General features: G+C 53.6%; 2 protein-coding genes across 8 annotated transcripts in view; one reads left to right on the top strand and one right to left on the bottom strand.

The window, feature by feature from the left end:
• RAPGEF1 (Rap guanine nucleotide exchange factor 1) overlaps window positions 1-16,159 on the top strand; it is a 79,773-nt gene extending 63,614 nt beyond the window's left edge. For 4 of the 7 annotated variants that reach the window (XM_065648359.1, XM_065648357.1, XM_065648354.1 and 1 more), the window contains 14 exons: window positions 625-717; window positions 2,329-2,417; window positions 3,648-3,759; window positions 5,365-5,440; window positions 8,350-8,434; window positions 9,748-9,840; window positions 9,928-10,113; window positions 10,270-10,354; window positions 10,546-10,640; window positions 11,113-11,191; window positions 11,335-11,436; window positions 11,799-11,896; window positions 12,305-12,433; window positions 13,015-16,159. In XM_065648359.1, coding sequence (XP_065504431.1) covers window positions 625-717; window positions 2,329-2,417; window positions 3,648-3,759; window positions 5,365-5,440; window positions 8,350-8,434; window positions 9,748-9,840; window positions 9,928-10,113; window positions 10,270-10,354; window positions 10,546-10,640; window positions 11,113-11,191; window positions 11,335-11,436; window positions 11,799-11,896; window positions 12,305-12,433; window positions 13,015-13,165 — 1,473 coding nt within the window. In that variant the 3' untranslated portion in view covers window positions 13,166-16,159. The remainder of the gene's footprint in view (window positions 1-624; window positions 718-2,328; window positions 2,418-3,647; window positions 3,760-5,364; window positions 5,441-8,349; window positions 8,435-9,747; window positions 9,841-9,927; window positions 10,114-10,269; window positions 10,355-10,545; window positions 10,641-11,112; window positions 11,192-11,334; window positions 11,437-11,798; window positions 11,897-12,304; window positions 12,434-13,014) is intronic. The other 3 variants (XM_065648360.1, XM_065648356.1, XM_065648355.1) reach the window with 1 other exon arrangement.
• Window positions 16,160-17,477: 1,318 nt separating this feature from the next.
• On the bottom strand, window positions 17,478-18,374 carry PRRT1B (proline rich transmembrane protein 1B). The gene is made up of 3 exons (XM_065648841.1): window positions 18,048-18,374; window positions 17,733-17,873; window positions 17,478-17,624 (listed from the first exon to the last, which is right to left on the bottom strand). Exons 1-3 carry the CDS (start codon window positions 18,372-18,374, stop codon window positions 17,478-17,480), a joined length of 615 nt encoding a protein of 204 aa, XP_065504913.1.
• Window positions 18,375-19,312: the final 938 nt, after the last annotated feature.

Genomic DNA, 19,312 nt, shown 5'->3' with positions numbered 1-19,312 from the left:
CATTAGAGCTGTCAGCACAGTGCATGGTAGTACTGCTTCTTCACAAAGTTTGAAAGACGGATGCAGATTGATCAGGTTTTTGTGCTTTGGACCGACCTTGCTGTGGCATCTTCCTTGCATTGGGTCCTTGTTACGGCCCAGAAGCCCTCGAGTTTGGTTCAGCTTGGCGTGGTGGCTCTAGTCTGTGCTTGTAGCATAGAGAGATGTATTTGACACCCTCTGGGCTACAGGGCTGATCTGCACTTAGCCGCAGGACCACAGCGCGGGTAGGACAGGCACTTGTGTGTCCAGCTCTGAATTCTCAGCTTCCGTCACCTCGAAATCTGCACGTGCATATGGCACCTTCGCAACGTAGAGTCCATGGCAGCTCTTGCAAAGCAGCGCCTGCTGCTGTCCTGCTGCGGCTTGCAGTCTTTGGGATGGTCCTGAAGCACCAGAAAATAATTACACCCGGGAAGGTACAGCCTCAGTGGCCGGTGTTGGCCGCCGAGCCAGAGGAAGGGCTCCCAGTCAGGGGACAGTAGCCGCCGAGGCTTCTCCTCCCAGCCCGTGGGCACGTTCACTAACATTAAGCGCTGGTGGGGGGCACCATCACGTATTTCCTTTCATCCTGTCTCCCCCCAGAGTGAAAACGCCAGTGAGGAGGCTGGTGAGGGTGAATACGTCAATCTGTATTCCTCTGGCCAGAGCAACGGGGAACTCCCTCGCTCTGAAGGAGTAAGTAACCCGGCGAGGACCGCACACCGGGACGGGGCTGCCTGGTGCATGCTGAGCTCGCTTCGGGGCTGCGCGCTCGGCACCGGCCCCTTCCGCACACCCCGAGCTCCGCGTCCCCGCCGCTGCCCCGGCTCCCTTGCCGCTGGTCCCGCTGCTTGCCCGCTCCCCGCTGCAGGCTTGGCTGGCTCCCGGCCCGCGGGGCGAGCAGGGGATGCTCTCGGGGCTGCCCTGAGCCCCGGCGGGAGGCAGGGACGGCTTCTGCTTCGCTGTCTATTTGGAGCTGCTTGCGTGAGGTTCCCCGCTGGGAAGCTGCACCCTGACCAGCACCATGTCTATTCTTGTCACTGCTTTGGCTTCCCTATTTTAATACAGAAAGCCTTCCGCTCTAAATTTTTTTTTTCCTTCATCGTTTGGATACAAAGTAAGTGATTGATTTAGCGTTGTAATCACACGCTGTTTCTTCCTTTCCTCAAGCCTCATATCTTAGATATTTCCTAGAGGGGACAGGGCGTTTTCCATTGCAGGGAGGTACTGTCTTCCTGTTGGGTCATAGGAAACCATGCAGAGGTCTGTGGCAGTCTTTTTGCCTGCCCTCATCTTGGAAGACACATCTCCTACAGGATGTGTCCGAGACCTTTATCCATGCTGGCACTGAATATGCCAGGAGATAGCGCTCCCATCACTTCCCTTCGAGAGACACATCTAGGCAGGTCCGTCCTTTTGGGCAGCTGCGAGCCGGTTCTCAACTTTGAAGCCAAGGGCTTTACAGATATAGTCTGGAAAAATTCCGCAGGCACCATGAAATCTAAATTCACCTGTGTGTTTTCCAGGCTGAATGGGTAGCGTGTAGGTTGTTTCAGTCCAGTCTGTTCAGTAGGCTGTATTTCCAAGTTTCAGTCTGCATGATATTAAATAATTCTGAACTCCAACACCGTTAGATTAATATTCCCGTTTGCCGTTCATGGATATTTTTCTCCTTAATAAATGGCTCATTTAAAATGCTGTGTCTTAGCTTTGAGCTCTCTACCTGCTGTTCCATGACGCAGGTTCAGATGATTCTGCATTTTTTGCATTCGCCTCATTTCCACAGCCGTGAATTGTGAAGTGGAAACGTTGCATCATTGTGTAACCTCTTCTGGTGGGAGAGGAGGGAGGTAGGAAGGGCAGTTTGCATCCACCCCACAAAGACAGGCTAGTCTTTCGGAGGCTGTGACCAGGAGGGGAGCTGAAACTGGAGAGCTCAGAGCTGACTGTGTCCATTTTGATTGAAGGCGAGTGTAGATCAACAGTAAGCGCTGGAGGAAAACAAAAAAAAGTCATGAGAGGGTTAAAATCCAAGACAACAGCTAATTTGTGTTGTAACTTTGAGCATCATTTCACAATGTCAAAAGCAAACAGTACTAATTGCACTAGTCTCCAGAGATGGTCCCAAATTTCCTGTCTAATTAACTTCTGTGTTTTCCCGGCATTTGGCATTAACTTGCATCAATCTTTAACCGCTCTGTAGGAATTTACAGTAAAGGGCCCTTTAGCGGCAGTCAGGCTGTAAATGCAAGGCTAGTTGTGGCACAGGACCCCGTGTAATGATGAAAATCTTCCCTCTCTTTGCAGGAATCTCCCTCTGTCAAAGACGGCCACTCGAAAGACTCCACTTCGAGCAGCGGCGCAGTGGGGAAGGAAGGCCAGGACGGCGCTGAAAGGTGAGCCCAGCGCCCTCCTGCTCCCCAGCCTGGACGGGCAGAGTCTCACCAACATCCCCTTTATTTTGCACAACTGCCGAGTGGTGGGATCCTGCTGAACCAGGAGGATCCTGGCAAAATGCCGTTACTTAATGAGCTTGCAGGGGTTAACGCAGCCGGTCTTGGCCGTCCTGAGTCCATCTCCTTGGCAGCCCTGTTCTGACACTGGCTGCTCCCTCCTGCTTCCAGGGAAATGTGCAAAAAAAGCCTGCGTCACTGCTGGATCTTTCAGAGGGGAATTTCTTCCTAACCTTGCTAGTTAGGGGCTGCTGAGTCCCTGAAGCAGGAGGCTTTATATCCCTCCTAATGCTCTTAGCTATCATTTGGCTATGTAAATGAAGAGGTGCAGGCTGTAACAGATGGGCTGCAGGAGGAGTGGAATGAGGGCTTCCCCGCTGCTTGAGATTGCTCTTCAATTGCATTTCTAAAGCAAAAATCGCGAACAGCATTGTTTTGTGTGCAGCATTGTTTTGTGTGCGACAGTCAACTTCCCTCCCCCATTTCCCTGCAGTTGGTGTGAGGGTTTTAATCCCTGCAGTGCAGGAGACAATGCAGAGTGCTCTGCAAAGCTCAGAGCCTGCCCAAAGTACTGACTGCTGCACGGGATTTTGCCCTGTGCCTGGGGAAAGCTATTTCTTCCAGAATACAGGCACAGAGAGCATGTGGCCAGGCACAAGACTTCCAGCCTTTGGGGGCAGGAATACTGGAGTTGTGGATGTACACCAAAAAAAAGTGGTCAGAGCTTTCTGCTCTGTTTTCTTGTCAAAAGAGAGCCTGTTGTCTCCCTTGCAGCAGCACAGTGGGTTGTGAGCTAAGATATATATATGTGTAGAGTATGCTCAGTCTCTCTACATTTGAGGAAGGGCTTAGATTTGTGTGCTCTAAAAATTTGGTGGATTAAAGAGACAAGGAAGTGTGTACTCAGGCAGGGCATAGTAAAACCTCGTCTGCCAGAAATGCAGGCAGACGAGTGTTCAGGTCTTAAAAGTTCATTTATATATTTTTCAAGAGAGGCACAAAACAACAGAATTAGAGCCAGACATTTGGACTTGTTTGCAAAAGGTTTTCGTCCAGACTGTCTATTTACTGTCATTTAATGAAGGTTTGTACCCTGAGAGCACAGGTGGACCCAGCATCTCTTCCCCTGGGTGGACGATGACACCAATGGTTATTTGCCTCTTTTTTTTACAGGCAGCAGCAGTCACCAGATGCTTTGGAATCATCGCAGTTGGAGGAAGAGGTAGATGAGTTATCCCTTATCGACCACAGTGAAATTATGGCAAGGTTAACGCTGAAGCAAGAGGTAGGTGCATGCAGGGTTTGCTTTCAGACTCTTTGGTTTATACTGTACGGAAATCTGACTCTCTGTGTGCACAAGCAAGGCATCAGCTTTTATTTGATACGAAAAACTAGGTTGCGGCAGAAGTGGGATGCAGCTTTACGTGTGCTGGCTGTTGTGAAAATGTGAGATGCTTGTACAGGCAGGGAGCATCAGCCTTGAGTGAGGGTTTAACAAAACGTGAGATGTCTCTCTAAAAACCAGCACATCTGGTGCCCTTTTCCCAGTCTGCTCCTTCCCACCTCTTCAGCCTGCTGCAGTCTGAAATTAAACACCTGAGAGCCCAAGCACAGCAAATCCAGTTGCAGGTTTCAGTCTGAACGCAGGTTTAGCTGATTTCCCGAGCAGGACGTTATATTACTGGTGTGGAAGAGCAGCCAAAGTAGCTGTTTCTGTATTTGAGAAGTGGCTTTATTTCTGTGAGCGAGCTTTGCTCACTGTGCTCTTGAACCCAGCTGTCTCTGACATGCAGCTTGAGGGCATATTCAGGCTTTTGAAGCTTTCAGACTGTCAGGGAGTTAGTCTGAAAAACAGAGAGAATTTACCATTTACTGGCACTTTCCAAGTGTTCTTTGGTCAGCCGAGATGTGCAGGAGAGAGTGAGAAGCTGTTACTCGTTTATTAAGTAGCATTTCCTGAGTCTTGCCAGAAGGTCACCTGAAAAATTCGCATCTCAGACATAGCTGCTGCATGGCTGTAATCTGTAATCTGTGTTTTTTTCAGTGTTTTGCATATCGAAGTGACAAAGATATTGCTAAGGGAAGCCAGACGTGACTCCAGTCTCCTCTGCAGGAATACTTCCTTTCAAAAACAATTAAAAATCAGTGATTTCTGAACATTTGGGACTAACATATCTGTGTCAACCCCTACCTTCTTTTTTTTATTATTTTCTTTATGCTCTACGTGTTTGAAACAGTGTAGAACTGCCAGTGTGGGCTGTTTCCTGCAGAGTGGGAACCGCTGGCTGAGTGACAGATCGGTTTTGCATATTTTGAGCTGTGAATTGCAGTAGTGAGAAGAAAGATGTTTTTAGCGAGTGGTAGGGCAGGGGTCAAACCGTTAGCAGGGCTTTTTTCTGCTCCTGGTTATTGGATCGCTTCAGGTGACCTCCAGCCAAATAGTTCCAGATTAGGGAATTAATTCGCTGGGTTTTGATGTTCTGGGAACGTGCAAGTTGAGCGCACGACCTCTCAGCACACAGCCGCTGTGGTACATGATCCCACGCTTTGAGATAGTTCACACAGTGTTGTTGCTTTGTCAACGGGAGCGTTTGGGAGTCTGGGACATTTCTGCTCATTCTTCTGTGAGCAGAAGGCTCAGCTTTCACTGAGCTTCACAGCCTGGCCTTAAGGAGTCAGAGACCTCGAGTGAGGAACAGCCCAGATCCTCATTGGGGGCACCAAATGCTTTATTCAGATTTCAGGATCAGCCCAGCACTGAAGACCATGTCCCAGCTTGTGCCAGGAATATGGTGTACTCTGCCAGTCCTTGCTGAGTTTGAATCCCAGAGATGATAAACCAGGTCACAGGGAGCTTGGGCCACGCTTAATATCTGTGTTCTCATTGCAGGGAGATGATGGGCCAGATGTTCGTGGCGGATCCGGAGATATTTTGTTGGTGCATGCGACAGAGACCGACAGGAAAGGTACAGTGGGTTTCCCAAACCAGAGCTGAGGAGCGCAGCCCAGCAGGGCCCTTTGCTGCTTGTCTTCTGCATCTCTAGCACGTTCAGTCACCACGTCACTGCAGACAGCTAGGCCAGGGTGGAGAGGACCGAATCATGATCGTCTGAGTTGGAGGGGGTTGTGCTTGTCTTCACTGGAATGGAGATAAGCTGGATAAGCGCCTGGTCGTTCCATTTAGCAGCAGGGATGGTGCTAACTCCTCACAGCCCTTGCCCCGATCTGGAAGGCATCGGGTGGTGGTGGAGCTGGTGTCTCCATGAGCCAGGGGAAGCCACTGCAAGTCCTGGTTCTGTTCTCAGAGGTGCTCCTTGTCCTTGGAACTTCGGGACAGTGGTGATGTCGGAGTTGCTGGAGTGACTGTTGCATCAAAGTGGGAGAGGAGGGACTTTGGTTTGGGTCTAACACAGTATCTGTGGGCACTGGGAAAGCTGTTCAGGTGCTGGTCTGCTGACACCCCATATTTTCAACTTGGTGTGTCACTTCCTAGAGCCGCTCTGTACCCTTTGTGCACTGGAACCCAGACTGGTTCAGGGGGGAATCCACAGCACAAGAAAGGAGATGTAGCGGAGGAGAAGTGGGGTTGCAACCCTTAGCTATAGACTTGTTGAAACCCCAGTTTCTCTCCAAACCCAGTCACCACTACGTGAAACAGCTCCTTTCGCAGAACGGCGGCAAAGACACCCTTTGCAATGTTTCCAGAGAGTGATTTTGAACCTGCCAAACACATTTGTGCTGACGGCCTTAACCAGAATTGATCTCCTTATCTCCTGGGACGCAAGACAAAATGCACTAACCCGCTGGACCACTCAGCGCTCATATTTTAGAGGTTTGATAGTCAAAGGGGAAATATCTTTTGTGGGCATTTTGAAATGGCAGGGTTTTTACTGTAGCATAAGGTGTTTGCAATTACTTACAGCACCATTCAGCTTGCAAGAAAATCCTTCCCCTGACAGTTACATTTCCCTGTTTACATCAGGCAGCAAATCAGGCAGCAAGGACCGAAGTTAGGAATATACTAGAGAGGAGGAGGCAACCAATTGTGCCAAAGCTAGATATGTATATTTTTTAAAAAATAGTCTAAATGAGATAGTGGAAATACCCCTTATAAAGATGCTGAAACTGGAATAGCAAAGCTCTGATTTACACCTGCTGTTCTCCAGAACAAGCATCACATTGGAAGAACTTCCCTACTGTTCATGTTGCAAGACGTCTCCTTGGTACAGGGATGTGTGTTAGACTGCCAGTTGGTGAATGGGGAGCTCTGGGGTGCTGTGAGCAGTGAAAGCCATTGCAGAACCTCTCCAGACTAGGAAAAAACACAGCAGGGTTTTAAATGCGCAGCAGAGCGGCTGGGCAGAGCGAGCTCTGCACAGTGTAAGTCTCAGAATAGTCCCGGAGCTTAAGCCTCCCGGGCTCTGCCAAGCGCTGAGCTGAATGGAGCACAGAGGAATTTGTGCTATGCTAACCCAGTGTTTGGGTGACTGAGAGGGTTAATGAATTAAGCTTACAATGAGAAGAATTCAAGGCTTGTAAATCAATCAGCCAAACGGCACAGAGGGGTATAGTTAAGAGGCTTTCCTTTAAAGATGAATTTCTTGGCAGCTTGGAGTGCCAGAGCAGACCAGCTGTATTACCTCACGTTGCCTTTTGGGCAGATGGGAACCCAGAATAAATGTAACTCCACGCCCTGTTGCATGATGCTTCTTGTCCATTTGAGTTTTCTAAAAGAGCTAAATAGAATAAAGGATAAAGGGAGACTTGTCTTTAGGAATAAAATCCATGGTCGGTTAAGTGCTCCCAGCCACACACTGGCTGTGAGCGCAGGATTACGGCTGGATGAGGCCTGGGACTCACCTCTGACATGACCACCCAGCCTTCGGCTTTAGAGCTCATGTCTGATTGTCTTTAAGCAAAAGGCAGCAGCGCTCCCTGATTTCAGAGCAGGAGGACGCGGCGTCTCCGTCAGGCTCCTGCCAAGAGAAATGCAGCAGGTAGAGGCACAGCTCATATGCGATCCTGCTCTTCCCCACCTCCTCGTGCGAGGGATGGATGGTACACGGGTGTGGGCTGAGCCCCGTCCTGGCTGAAACAAGTTTTACATGTGCAGCCAAGCCTGGGCAGGCACAGCAGAAGCTTTTTCTCCTTCTCTGCACTGCCGAGGCTGTGGCAGCGGTTGCAGTGCACGGGTGCAGTGTGCTGGGCACTGCACGTGCTGCACGTTAATGAACAGAAGTTGACTGCGTGCACTGCGTCAGCGTCTGTGCCGTGGCAGGGTCACGGTCGCGGTAGCATCAGGTTTTGTGGTGCAATTTACTCTCCTTCTGGCCAAAAATAATCTTGCATTTACACTGCCCTGGGGCAGATTTCCTGGAGCGTAGCAAGGGCAGAGAGTCTGCAGCACTGTATCACCGTGTCAAACCACATGTGTTCCTGACCAGGAGGAAGAGTGACTGTGTCTTTCTACAGGGCTCTGTGCTGCCTAAGTGGTACAGACAGCGAACAGGCACCCACCTCTCACCATCAGATCTTTTTAAAGTATACCCAAGGTCTAAACTACATTTTTCCTTGACCCATTGTTAAAAGTTCCTGTCCCACAAGCAGGTGGTTTTCACTGGCCCCTTTGGTGGTCACAGAAGCGAAGCAGCAAGGCTGGGTGCTGCAAATGGGAGCCAGCCCGGTGGGGACAGGGCAGTTTCACTGTTGCTCTTGTGCCGTAGGGTCCATCTGCTGGTAAGAAACACCAGCACAGCATTTCTGCAAAGCCTATTCATGTCAAAATGTGTCCGTGTCCTCTTCATGTGAGACTGGATTCAACTTCACAAGAAGCTTCCTTTTGCTGAAACGGAGGCTTTCTTGTCTTTCTCTGTAGATCTGGTGCTGTACTGTGAAGCCTTTCTGACTACATACAGGACATTTATTACCCCTGAAGAGCTCATCAAGAAGCTGCAGTACAGATATCCTTTTGCATGAGCAGCATCGGAGCCAAGCGGTCATCGTGGAGGGAGCTGGTGGCAAGTTGTCTGGCCAAAAGCCGCTGCCAGCGTGGTGGGTGATGCGCTTGTCCTGGAGGTGTCCCGAGCAGGACGCCCTTCACCTCCTGCACGTGGGAGATGCTGTGGGGCAGGTGCTGGCAGAGTGCTGGACCAGAGGGTTGTCTCCTGAGGGGCCTGGCGGGGGAGAAGAGCGGTTCACATTCTCTGTACATCGCTGAGGAACTGGCCATTTGTTCAGGACATCTACAAGAACAGGAATCACACCGTCGGGAGGGGCTGTGGGAGTTGCCTGCGTGGGCAGATGTAGTTTAATGCTAGAGATGACTGAATGGTCAAGACTTGTTCTCCCTCTTACTACAAGAAATGTAGCGCGGAAGAGAATGTCCTCATAGCCTCCAGTCCTGACCCCAGCTCGTGGCTGTTAAGGAGGCGATGGCCCCTGCGCGGCAGGGTGAGCAAGGGCGTTCCGGGCAGCGCGGGGAGCAGATTTCTCGCTGGGCTCCCTGTCCGCAGCTCCTTCCCCTGGGCTCTGTCCCCACTGCTCTGCTCACCCTCAGCTGAGCCAGTCAGCATCTCGGTTCAGACAGTGCAAAGACCTCATGGGCTTTGGTCCTGCCTGTGCACGTCAAAGGGAGCCTGACGTCACCCTGTCCCTTGTCACAGCTCGTCACTGCCACCTGCAGCAGAGCCAGCTCCCCACACTCCTGCTGGCATCGGTGTGTGCAAGGACACAGAAATCTCGCTGCAGAGCGACTGTCCGTGAAAATACAGGCTGGGGCATTGCTGCGTGTCAATACTTGACTAACCCATAACCTTTTCCTCTTTCCCTTTGTCCACCTGGCAGCAGCTTTTTCAACCTGTGCTGTGTCCCCTGCCACCATTCTCCTTGCAGCAAATTGCGCAGTGGGGAAGGCAGAGGTGACATCTGAGATCTGTCGTGAGACCAGATGTCTCAGACCAGCAGGGAGATCACAGCAGAGGAGTGCTGCTCATTAAATTCCACCTCAGAGAGTACAGTTTCAGGGTACACCTGCTCTTCCAGCGTCAATTCTGTGAGGCGTAAGTGCCTCCTCACACCCCTGCTACCTGCAGCTGGTGGCAGGTTAATCCCATGTTAATTAGAGCCATATCGGTGTTCCTTATCTTCTGGAAATTGAACACCAGTTTCAGCCAAGACAGGATATTAAACTATTCTAATGTTGCTCAAGGCAGCTGCTGATTGTACTAATGCTCGTCTGACAACACTTAAGTTGATTCTTTAACTTGCAACCAACGTATGAGAAGTTTTGCCACTTCCCAGACACGTTTAAGAAGCGAGTCAGCAAGAACACCTTCTTCGTGCTGGTGAGGGTGGTGGATGAGCTGTGGTGAGTTGCCTTCTTCATTTCAGGATGGGTACAGATACAAACTCTGCGGCTCTCATGCCTTCCCTGGGTTTTCCATCTTTCTCTCAGCTTAGTGGAGCTGACGGAGGAAATTCTCAAGCTGCTGATGGACCTGGTCTTCCGACTGGTCTGCAACGGGGAGCTCAGCCTCGCCAGAGTGTTACGCAAGAATATCCTTGATAAAGTGGATCAGAAGAAAATACTGAGCTATGCCAACTCCATCAAACCTCTTGCAGCCCGTGGAGTGGCAGCCAGGTGAGGAAAGATGCACATAACGGTATTTTGGTCCTGTGAGAGACAGAGCATCCCTTTCTTGTGAACACAAGAGTTTTCTCAGTCCAAAATATAAGAATGAAAAGAAAACAGGTCACATTTTCTGAGCCTTTATACTTCATCATTTTTTTCCTACAGACCGGGGACCTTGCATGATTTCCACAGCCACGAAATAGCCGAGCAGCTGACCCTCCTGGATGCTGAACTCTTCTATAAAATTGAGGTACAGAGATGAGGATGGGGTAGGGGCAATCTCTGGCATTCCCTGCCCGCTCTGCGGCACGGCCCTTGTGTGGCAGGAGACGCTGAACTCGGGTCAGCAAGCGGCTGTGAACACAGACTGGGAATCTGCACGCATAAATCCCATTTTAATGTGTGGTGTTCTCCTGCCCCTCTCTTCTTCTTCCTTGGCAGATCCCAGAAGTTTTGCTTTGGGCAAAGGAGCAAAACGAGGAGAAGAGCCCCAACCTGACACAGTTCACAGAGCACTTTAATAATATGTCCTACTGGTAAGGAGCTTAGAGCAACCGTGGCACTGAACCATGCTTAAACCCCAGTGCCCTACAAATATTCAAAATATCCCTTGCAGAGTTGGGTTCTGTTGTTACAAGTGGGGTAACCTATATTTTTGATCAGGAAGTAGATGCAGGGCACTCACTGAAGACCCCAGAGCACAGGAGAAAGAAAATTGGGAGGTTTGGGGGGGGGGCACTGTAACCTGTAGGAGTTATTGTCAGTACCATTGAGCCCTTCAAAGAAACATTCCCCCTGCAAATAAATGCACTCTGTGAAGGGTTATGTGGTCATCCTTGAAATTTTTTGTCTTTGTTGTGAATTAGAGTGCTCCATTTCAGTTAGAGGTATCATGAACTGTTTAGTATTGTGGGCCCATCCTTATCTGTTTTTTAAATGAAACAAGAAGAAATCTGAGATCTGCTTAAGTGGGTTTATCTTTTTTTTTTTTCCTGTCTTTCCTTCCAGGGTCCGTTCAATAATTATGCTACAAGAGAAAGCGCAAGACAGAGAGAGGCTTCTCCTTAAATTTATAAAGATTATGAAGGTATCAGCTTGGTTCTTGCTGTGAGTCACACACGCTGCTCCTTGAAGGAGCAGGAGAGTGGGACCTTCTGGTTGGCAGAGCTGTTTGATGCTGGAAAGCTTTTCAGACCTCTGGAGTAACTGGAATATTCTCCCTGTTCACAGCACTTACGAAAGCTGAATAATTTTAATTCCTATCTGGCCATTCTTTCTGCACTGGATTCTGCGCCCATCCGAAGGCTGGAGTGGCAGAAACAAACCTCGGAGGTGAGGAGCAGCCAGGGCTGTTGGCCGCGGGGGAAAAGATAATGGTGCTTACGGTATGAAACAGTCGGGGGGGTTAACAGCTCAGCAACGTCCCGGGCTGGAGGGATGGGGTGAGCCGCTCTCCACGGGTGCTGGGCATTCTGCAGCAGGGTCAGCGCGGTGATGGGTGAGAACAGCCTCCTCTTCGTCCTTTTCTTCCTCCCTGCAAACAGAGGGCTCGGTGTATATGCACTCAGGTTCAGGCCGAGTAAATCAGTTGGAGGCGTTTGCAGGGTAGCGTTAACTCCCTCGCTCTCTGGGGAGAGGTGACAGAGAAAAGGGGTTCGCAGCAGCGGCGTCACCACCGCTTTATGTTCCGGCAGGGCCTGGCCGAGTACTGCACGCTGATCGACAGCTCCTCGTCCTTCCGCGCCTACCGAGCAGCTCTGGCTGATGTGGAGCCTCCCTGCATACCTTACCTGTGAGTTGGGAGTTGCTTTTCCCCTGCTGTTATTTCTGCATGCTCAAATAGTTCCTTCAAGGATTTCTCAGCAGCTTGCGCTCCGCTCAGCACTTGCTTTTTCCCCGACGTCTGGAATAAGATGGCAAAGTGGCGCATCGAATCATGTGCCCTCTCTGGAGCTGGACGGGGCTCTGAGCAACCTGAGCTGGGGGTGAAGATGACCCTGCTCATGGCAGGGGTGGGACTGGATGGGCTTTGAAGGTCCCTTCAACCCAGACTGTTCTGTGATTCTGTGCTGTTGGTGGCAGCAGCGGGAGGCTGTTAGATTCCACCTGGCTGCCTCCTGGCTGGCCGTCCTGCCCGGCGTGACCAACCTCCCTGCTCGTTTGTCCCCTCCCTGGCCTGCCGCCCCGTTCTCTCTTGCAGAGGCCTGATTCTACAGGACCTGACCTTTGTTCATCTGGGAAACCCCGATTACATCGACAACAAAGTGAACTTTTCCAAGCGCTGGCAGCAGTTTAACATCCTGGACAGCATGAGGTGCTTCCAGCAAGTGTAAGTGCAGCAAGGGGGGCTCAGAACCACCACGGCGCGGGTGGGCACGGGGGGTCGTGGTTGGGGCACAGGAGCCCCCGTGGAAGGGAGATTCTCAAGTAAAACATCATGATGGAGATGGAAGGAGACCTCGTTACAACAGGGCTCTGGACACAATCCTTCCCTCTCTAGGTTAGATATGACTACAGGTTGTGAAGGTGGGTTTTATTTACATTATTTTTGAGATCCAGTGCAGTAAAGTTTTCCCACTGCTCTTTCAGACAGCTGTTTTTTCTCCAGGTTTTGTTGCTGTTCCTATATTCTCTAGGTCATGGAAGGCTTTTTTCAATGCCGTCTTGCAGCAGAGGCAGCAGATCTAACTGCTGATTTCACTGTGTTAGGGTATTTTTTTTCCTCAGTGCACTGGTGGGCATGATGTTTTTTCCCCTTTTTGCTGTCACACCACAGTCACAAGTATTGGGCTCAGGTAGCACAGACCCCACAGCGCTGGGTGTCCCTTAGAGCAGGACACGGGTGGCTCGGAGCTGGGAGAGGTCCCCAGATATCTCCTTGTTTAACCGCCACCCTCTGTGCTTTTCCAGACATTACGACATCAAAAGAAACGACGACATCGTGTCGTTCTTCAACGATTTCAGTGACCACCTGGCCGAGGAGGCCTTGTGGGAACTGTCCCTCAAAATCAAACCTCGGAACATCACGAGGCGGAAAACAGACCGAGAAGAGAAAACCTAGGAGGAGGGGGCGTGCGAGCGAGGAGAATTGCTCCGCAGACGCGCCGAGGGCAGCTATGAGACTGGAGTTGAGTGTTTGTACCTGTTACTGGATGACGCACCCTCCCTCCCAGCTGGCAGCCGTCCCCGGGGGGGCCAACGTCGTCGGGCTCTCGCAGCGGGTGAGAGGTGAGCGCACGTCAGCCGCCGAGGGCAGAGATCAGCCGCTGCGCTCACCCTCCTCCTCCTCCCGTCCCTCTGTGCCGTGAATCAGCTTTAAACCCGGGGAGAGAGCTTCGTGGAAGGAGGGTGCCATGCGAGTGGTTTGCTGGCTCATTGCATCCCGGAATCCCCCGGGTTTTTGTTTTCATCCACCAAGGAGGGTCAGCGAGAGCTGAGCACCCACAAACTCGTCCCCGGAGTGGTGTTCAGCAGCCATGGAAGTCGAGGGTTTGAGGCTCCCCTGCAATGCCACCTCGAAACGCGTTCGTCCCCAGGAGATGAGGATGGAAGAGGAGCTCTGCTTTCGCAGAGCTGCTTGTGTTTACAGGGGTCTTCGCGTTACCCCAGATCTCCGGCGCCTTCTTCATGGGAGGAAGGCACCGGTCGTAGATACGGAAGAGACACTGAAAATGTGGGCAGGGACCCGCCGTCTTCAGTCATCGTGTCCCCCTCCTCCTCTCAAATCTCGTTATTTAAGCAACGGTAAATCCCTCCGAACCCTGGAAACACGGACTACCCGAGGTACTGCGGTTCACTCCTCCCGTGAACCCGTATCTTTTAGTGATGGTACTAGCTTTTGCACAGTAAATGCTGTAGTATATGAGACTGTAAATACTAGTATTTAGAATCCATTGGGGATTTTTTTGATGCATGTCTGAATACCGATGGATTTATAGGAAAAAAAAAAAAAGTGCAAAACAGTATGTATAAAATTCACAACCAGTGACAATGTTGTTCCAAGCGCTGGAAGGAAGGAGGCTTGGGCAGCTGCGGCGCGGGAGAAGAAGCCGGCGGGTCCATTTCTGGGGTTGGAAATGGGCAGTGGGAAGGAGCCCTGTGCCCGGCCGAGCCGTCCCCTCCGCCCGCTCCTTTCCCCTCTCACTTGTTGCCAAATGTTTTTTTTTTTCAGGGGGTCTGGCTGACCCTTGGTGCTGTCCTTGTGATCCGCGCCTTGGCAGGAGCCCCAGCAGGTCCTTGTCCCCAGCAGGTCCTTGTCCCCAGCCCCATCCCCAGCCCCGTCCCCAGTCCCACCGTGCTGGAGCCAGCAGGGCAGGGGCAGCCCAGCAAGGTGGGGTCTCGTTTCCCACACACGCAGCGTTAACCCCGATCTGTTCAGTGTGCCTTACTCGCCCCTCTGTCCTCTCTCCGTGTCCCACCCGCGGTGTTCTCCCCAGCCGGGCCATGTCACCTCCCTCCTCTCTGTCCCCATCCCGTGGTTTACAGTCTGGATCGTGGCTTTGCGTGGACGCTGCAGGTTTTCACAGCCTTGCGAGGCCTTTCTCAACACCAGGTCGCATGGGCGCAGGTTTTTAGAGTTCTGTCTAACAAAATCCTGTGGTTTTAGGGCAGCGGTTCACAAGGAATACAGCCGGAGTATTCCGCAGAACATCCTTAACTCATTTCTCACTGGCAGTTCTGTGTTTGCTAAAGCCTCTCTGTTTATTCTGGGTGGATCAGAGCCGCGAGTACTTTCTTCTGCAAGCAGGTTGCAAAGTCTCAGCCGGCTCCCTGCAGATGGCAGCAGGAGGAGCGACAGTCGCGTCGCCCCGTTCCCAGGGTTGTGCCCAGGCCGATTATTTTCCTGATGATTTAGGCACAGGACTCGTGCAGCAGCCAAATAGTGAAGTGCAAAGAGACCTCCCCCTGCCTACAAGGGCATTTTCTGGGGGAGGAGAGTGTGGGGTCCAACAACCCCAGAGCAGAGATCTACCTGCGCCGAAACACGTGTCTGAGCAAGAACACTTCAAAACCGGTTTGTTTTTATGGCACTAAGGGCATTGGAGCCATGTGTCGTGTCCGGCCGAGACTTTGCAATCCCCAAAGGCTTCCCAGCCTGCACGCAGGAGGTAATGCTTGTGTTTCCCTTTGTAAATAAGATTTTTTAAAAAAACCTGACATGACGAGACTGTGAAAAGGCAAATACACCCCGTGCCTGGCGCAGGCTCCCCCCGGCCGGCTCCCAGCAGCTCCCAGGAACTCTGAGCTGTGCTGGGGGCCGTTTCCAGGGGTGTCGTGTGTGGTGGCAGCTCCGACCCCGCAGCCCATCGCTCCGCTTCCCCGGGGGGTGCAGCGTCCGTGGCTGGGGCTCGATGCCATGGGGGGACCGGGGGTTGCCCCTCGTCTCCAGCCCTCTGCCAGCCCCCCAAAGCCCGGAGGCTCAGCCCGTGGCGTGGGGACGGGGGGTCTGTGTGGCCGCAGCACCTTGTCCAGCACCGTCCAGCTTTCCTCCCACCTTCTCCCCTTTGCGGCTGTCCCAGCCAAGCAGGGTGTCCCAACCACAGCTCCTGGCTCATGTCCCCACCTCGCACCAGGCTCGCAGGGCTGGAGGGACCCTAAAAAAGGGTTTCCTTGCCCAGAGCAGCTTCAGGTTTGCTGACCAGGGACCCCCGGCTCCAGGAGCAGCATCCTTGGGGAGCAGGAGCCCCGAAGAGCAGCCGTTTGCAAGACCAGCTGTGAGTGTGTTCATGGGTTTTGCAGGCGGCAGCCGAGACCATCACTTCTCTTTCGGGGGGAGGGAGGGAGGGATGATCTCGAGCCCGCTCTGTGCCGGGCGGGGAGCGGGAGAAGCGATGTCCCCGGTCACCAGCCCCCCGGCCCGCTCCCAGGCCCCCCCACCCCCAGCTCTTCAGTTGTATGATACATTTACCACTAACCCAGTCCTGATGGTGGCATCTTCCTGCAAACATTTCAGACCTGTAACTTTTATATTAAAGACAAATAAACACCGATAACAAACCCGCCTGATGATCCTGTTTACAGTGCATGCAGCAGTCTGTGGATTAAAGTGACAATCGAATCCGCTTCTGGCGCTGGTGTGGCCTCGTGTTTTCTTATGTGCCCCTCGGGGTTTTCCTCTGCCCTTTTCCCTTTTATTTTTCCCCTACAAATCTCTCCCTTGCTTCTCAGTCTCGCTGAAGTACAAACTCTACACTTGGCGTGGGGGCATTTCTGCTCCTGTCACCTCCGGGCACTGATGTCCCCGTGTCGGGGGGTTTCCGCTCCCCAAACCCCAGGTTGGCAGCGTGTGCCCGGCCGCAGCGCAGCCCACGCGGCGGCCGCGTGTCCAGCGGCCGAGGGCTATAAATAACCCCTGCGGCTCCCGCGCTATTTCAGGCCTGGATGGGGTTCAAAATTCCTCTGGAAATAATCGGCCAGCGCAGGAGGAGGATGCCCAGACACTGACCGAGCACGTGCCGCCCGCTCGCTCCCCGGGGCTGGGCCGCGCTGCCGCGTCCCACCGGCCCGGCAAAGCCTGGGGACTGCGGGGTCCCCGTGTCCTTCCCCGGGGTCTCCCCGGGGTCCTGCTTGGGCTGAAGCCTCGGCACCCACCTGCTTTTGGAGGAAACCAATTTGACCGATTGCAGAACTTACCCTGAATTTCGCGGTGGACAAAAACCATGAGGAGGGTTCGGTGCAGGGCACATCCTTGGTGTGCGCAGAAAACAGAAGCTTTGGCTACGCCTGTATTTTATTTCAATCTGGAAGCAGCAAGAAGGTAGTGGTACACAGTGTGTGTGTGTTTTTGTGTGCAGAATTACCACAGAAGCTAAATACATGGGTTTGTATCTTCTCACGTTGTCAATTATCAGTGGGGGCTCCTCGCACACCCAGAGCAGCAGCCGCCGTGCGCCTTGGCCTCTCCATCACACCTTGGCCATTCGCTCCACCTCCAACCCCAATTCTACAAGACGCTCCCTCTGCATAGTCCCATTTGGCAGCTCCAAGTGACAGCCCGTGGTGAAAGAGTCCACCGTTGCTCAGCAGAGCCTGATCCCGTGCGCGGTGCCTCCGCGCTGATGCAGCTCCTCGCCCAGAGCGGCTGCGGTGGGACGCGGCACCGGTATCTCCTCGGGCTGGGTTCATCCTGCCCGCACTGTGATTCGCGGCGCTGGGAGCGGGTGAGCGAAGGTCCGTGCGGCTCTGGGGCGGCTCCTCATCCCACCAGGAAGGACGGACGCTGCCCCTCGGTCTGATAATCCTTTGTGGTCACCTGTCACCCATGGTGATGCCACGTGGGGGCTGTGGCTGCTCCACCTGCCCGTGCCCCCCCGGCCATGGTGAGCTGCAAGGAGCCCCCGGCACCCACCGTGTCCCTGGGGCTCGGGGCCCCGTCACAGGTACAGGACCACCAGGACGTAGATGACCCAGGTGATGGAGGCGAACAACCCGAAGAGCAGGCTGAAGAGGACCAGTGACTGGGTCTTTCTGGATGCCACTTTTGCCTGGGCCATGTCCCCGCGTCTGATCGCAGCCCGGGTCTGGCATGGCGGGAGAAGGGGAGAGGTTAGAAGAGACCCGCAGCACCGGGAGCAGGGATTTGAGATGCCAAGCGGGTTTGGTGTAAATCAGGACTGTGCTGTCCTTACCTCGTGGGAGTAGACGAGGGCGACAACCCCGGTGAGCAGGCAGCAGAAGATGGTCACCAGCACCGACTCCACCAGGTAGTCCTTGGGCAGGTGCTGCTCGTGGTCGGCGGGCGATGGCCTCGTGCTCGGCTGCCCATTGTACTGCGACACGGCGGGGTCAGAGCTGCACGCCCCCCCCCGCATCCCCCCTCCCCAGGCTGTGGTGCTCGAGCATTGCTTGGGGCACCCCTGGGACCCCACAAGCCTGGGAGGGGGGATGAGGGGTGACCCCGCTGCAGAGCGGGGCAGAAACATGTCGGGGTGGGGGATACGTACGGTGGGGTAGGGCAGGGGGGCCGGCGGGATGCCCTGGGGTGGGAAGGGTCCTGGTCCCGGTCCTGGCTGGTAGGCGATGGGTGTTTGCTGGGAGAATCCGGCCGGGAGTGGCGGGTAGAGCAGGTGAATGCTCTTGGGGTCCGGGGGCGAGTAGGGTGGTGGGTCCCCCTCGAAGGCCGCGTTGGCAACCGCTACCATGGGCCCGTCCCCGCAGCCCGTGGGGGGGTCCCAGTGGGGGCCGGAGCCGGGCAGCCCCCCGGCCACCCCGCTGCCACCCCCCTGCTCTGCTCCTCGGTCCCGGGGCCCGGCAGGTGCGTCACCCTCCATCCCGCAGGGACACCTGTGGGGACGGGGAGGCCATGGGCTGCCCGCTGACCCCCACCCCTCGACGGGATGGGCACAGCCCCGGCCCACCGGCCCCAAACGTCCCCCCCGTAACTCGCATCAGTTTTGGGGCTGGGGCGGGCGAGTGTCTGAGGGACCCCAACCCCCCCCGCACCCCGTCCCCTGCGCCACCCCCGTGTCCCCATCCCCGTCCCCACTCACGGCGGTGCCCGTGGGGTCCCCAGCGCGGACACCCGGGTCTGGGCCGCGCTCGGCGGGCGGTTGCGCGGCGGGGCCGGGCGCGTTAATGATCCACCGGCTGTTTGCCCAGCGAACCGCGCGGGCGGGGCCGCTCCCGGCCCTGCCACCCCCGGACGGGGGGGTCACCCCCGGCGGGACCCCGGGGGCGGCAAACAGGGGTGTCTGCTGAGCCCGGCCCGGCGCGGGGGCTCAGGTACATCCCATATGGGCACGTTGTGCTGGTACAGAAATGGGGCATAGCTTGGGTGTGCAGTTACATACAGTTAAACCTTTTTTTTTTGTGGGTAAGTGCGTGATTTGTCTTTATTTTAAAATATTATGTTTGCATGTAGAAAGTGCTGCCTATATATTCTGGCCACAGCTATTGATATACAAAACGTGTATTAAAATGTACATCTTTTAGCTACATCTATTAGTATTTAATGTGTGTGTAGATGTATGTACGCACACACATATATATATATGTGTGTATATATATATTTTTATATATGCCTGCATACACACAGAGTGTGTGTGCACTGTATGGATAGGTCTTTTATGTATCTGCTTTTCTTGTTCTTATGTTTACACGTTGCACATTCACATGTTTCATCATGCACATATATCTGCATATGCACAGCCCTGCGTGTGCGCAAGATGCACAGATTAAGTTCTCAGGAACACGTTTAGAGCCGGACTTG

Source organism: Caloenas nicobarica, chromosome 19 (assembly GCF_036013445.1).
Source record: "Caloenas nicobarica isolate bCalNic1 chromosome 19, bCalNic1.hap1, whole genome shotgun sequence".
NCBI lineage: Eukaryota > Metazoa > Chordata > Aves > Columbiformes > Columbidae > Caloenas > Caloenas nicobarica.
This window is presented reverse-complemented; position numbering and strand designations above follow the sequence as displayed.

What these genes read in the sequence shown, in the direction of transcription:
- PRRT1B (XM_065648841.1), bottom strand. Translation starts at nt 18,374, where the DNA reads ATGGAGGGTGACGCACCTGCCGGGCCCCGGGACCGAGGAGCAGAGCAG. An exon ending in CCCCCCTGCCCTACCCCACC is followed by an intron (nt 17,874 to 18,047) that starts GTACGTATCCCC and finishes GCCGTGTCGCAG; the next exon opens with TACAATGGGCAGCCGAGCAC. An exon ending in CCCTCGTCTACTCCCACGAG is followed by an intron (nt 17,625 to 17,732) that starts GTAAGGACAGCA and finishes CCGCCATGCCAG; the next exon opens with ACCCGGGCTGCGATCAGACG.